General features: G+C 44.5%; 1 protein-coding gene across 1 annotated transcript; it reads right to left on the bottom strand.

Annotated features, from left to right (window-relative positions):
- Positions 1–552: 552 nt before the first annotated feature.
- On the bottom strand, positions 553–1388 carry LOC108595831 (fibrinogen C domain-containing protein 1). The gene is made up of 2 exons (XM_017981122.2): positions 757–1388; positions 553–693 (listed from the first exon to the last, which is right to left on the bottom strand). Exons 1-2 carry the CDS (start codon positions 1344–1346, stop codon positions 570–572), a joined length of 714 nt encoding a protein of 237 aa, XP_017836611.1. The 5' UTR covers positions 1347–1388; the 3' UTR covers positions 553–569.
- Between the last annotated feature and the right edge of the window lie 688 nt (positions 1389–2076).

Here is a 2076-nt window from a genome sequence, read left to right as displayed (position 1 = left end):
TTTTGTTAAAGCTGCGCAGTCAGCTGGCGGTTGGGTGGTGGCTTAACTTTCTGTGGCCTTTGGCGTTGGACTGTTTTATTGTGGCAGCCAGCAAGCAAGAAGTCTTCCAACTGGCAGCAACGCAGAGCAACACGCTGCAAAAGTTCCTGCCACAAAGTGCGGTTTGGCAGCGCTGCCAATGGCAGATAACTAAATCAACCCCAGCTAGCTGCACATCCGCTGCGCTCATCTACACATAATGGCACACTTTCCGTTTCCGCTTTTGCCACTTGTTCAATGCAGCTCGTAACACACACACACACAGCCAGGCAGACACACCAAAAAATACAATAATTTTTAATTGCAATAACAACAAACAATAGCAAACAAATTGCAAGTTGAGCCCGCAATTTCCGTTGCAGCAGCAGCAGCAGTAACAGTGTTGGCCTTTAGAATTGTTTTAATTGCAGGCGTAGTGTAACTTTTGCAGCTCACTGTAGCTCCAGCTGCAGCTTGTACTCATTGCGGCTTGAGCTGGCAACTTTCGAGAGCTCGAATAAAAAAAATTGTAAACTGCTTGGCTGGCAGCTTTATTTGGCTTTGGGTCTGATTAACATTTTAACTGACTTTAGTGTCTCATTATCATTCCAGCTCCACCAGCGTATGCCCTTGTACTCATCCAGCTGACTATCAAAGTACTCGCCATTCAGATTGCTGCCAATTAAATAAAAATTATATACAAATATAAATTATTATGCCAGTAATTTGCCAACTTACACTGAAGTGCAATTCTTATGCCACCAGCCGCCCTGACTCTCCAGTGCACAGTTCTGCCAATATACATCGTTATCCTTGTCCATAGTAGAGAACTTCATGCCCTTGTTGAGCGAGAAATCATCGCCAGCAGTGCCCACATACATGCCCAGCTCCAGCAGCTTATATCCCTCCGATTCAGACGCCACTACAAAATTGTCGTAGCGTGCATAGGCCTGTTTGTTTTTAAAATTTTCCATAAAGATATACAGCTCATGTGGCTGGTGTGTCGTCAGTCTATGCAGTGCTTCGAGTCCAATAAAATAATCAGCTTGAAGATCGCCAAATCCAGCGCGATAGGCTGCCCAACTGCGCTGGAAGCGCACGCTGCCATCCACACGACGCTGCATTACCGTCCAGCCGGATCCGGCTCCGGGAGTTTGCCCATCACAGGGCACGGGAAAGGCTGCCAAGCCGGGTGCTTCTATCACACGCCAGCCAGTGGCATTGGTGAAGCCCAGACAGCTGCTGAACGTGCCACATTTGTCTGGCGTAGTTGCTGTTGCTGCTGCAAGTGCCACAATCAGTGGCAGTAGTAACAACTGCTGCTGCATTTTACCAACCTAAATCTTCGTCTGCTTAATTGAAACTAAACAGCGCAGCCAAACAGCGTTTGAACGCGCTCAACTGATAACAGTTTAAGTTCAAAGCTCATGATTGCCATAAAGATTACTTAACATTTGCTTTTTCTAAAATCAACAAAATATTTATAAGCTTAGCTCGCAGCTCATTTTATAATTCGCTTAGCTATAACTGTTTGCAATTGGAATTGATTCTTTTGTTGCCACAACAATAGCTGGCATTTTAAACACGCTTGTGTGTTGCCACAGAGCGAAAGAGACAGAGATAGCGCTTGCTTGCTAGCTGCCAAATGCAATATGCAAAGCGATATTTGTTGCAGCATTTGCTTTTACTTGGCTGCACCGAGAGTATAAAGCGAACGCAAATACTGTCATTGGCAAACTGAAAACAATAAGTTTGTTATTTTTTGAACACAGCCAGCCAAGTGTGCATAAGCCGGCAAACACATCGCACACACACACAGTTCAGGCCTTATCTGTTAACTTTGGCTTTAAACTTTTTGCGTAGACATAAATTTAGCTAATATTTGCATTTTGTTTAACTCACTAATTGTTGCACACGCCCATTGTCATGTTGCTGTCACTAAAATCGAGCAGCATATGCCACAAGCAATTACAAGTAATTGCACATGTCAACAGACAGCATAACAACAAAACAAACGCACTCGAACCCAAACCTTGCCAAAGTTTGCTGCTCGACAAA

This window comes from Drosophila busckii, chromosome 2R (assembly GCF_011750605.1).
Source record: "Drosophila busckii strain San Diego stock center, stock number 13000-0081.31 chromosome 2R, ASM1175060v1, whole genome shotgun sequence".
NCBI classification, from domain to species: Eukaryota; Metazoa; Arthropoda; class Insecta; order Diptera; family Drosophilidae; genus Drosophila; species Drosophila busckii.
Note: the sequence above shows the minus strand (reverse complement) of the source record. Positions and strands in the feature narration are given on the sequence as shown.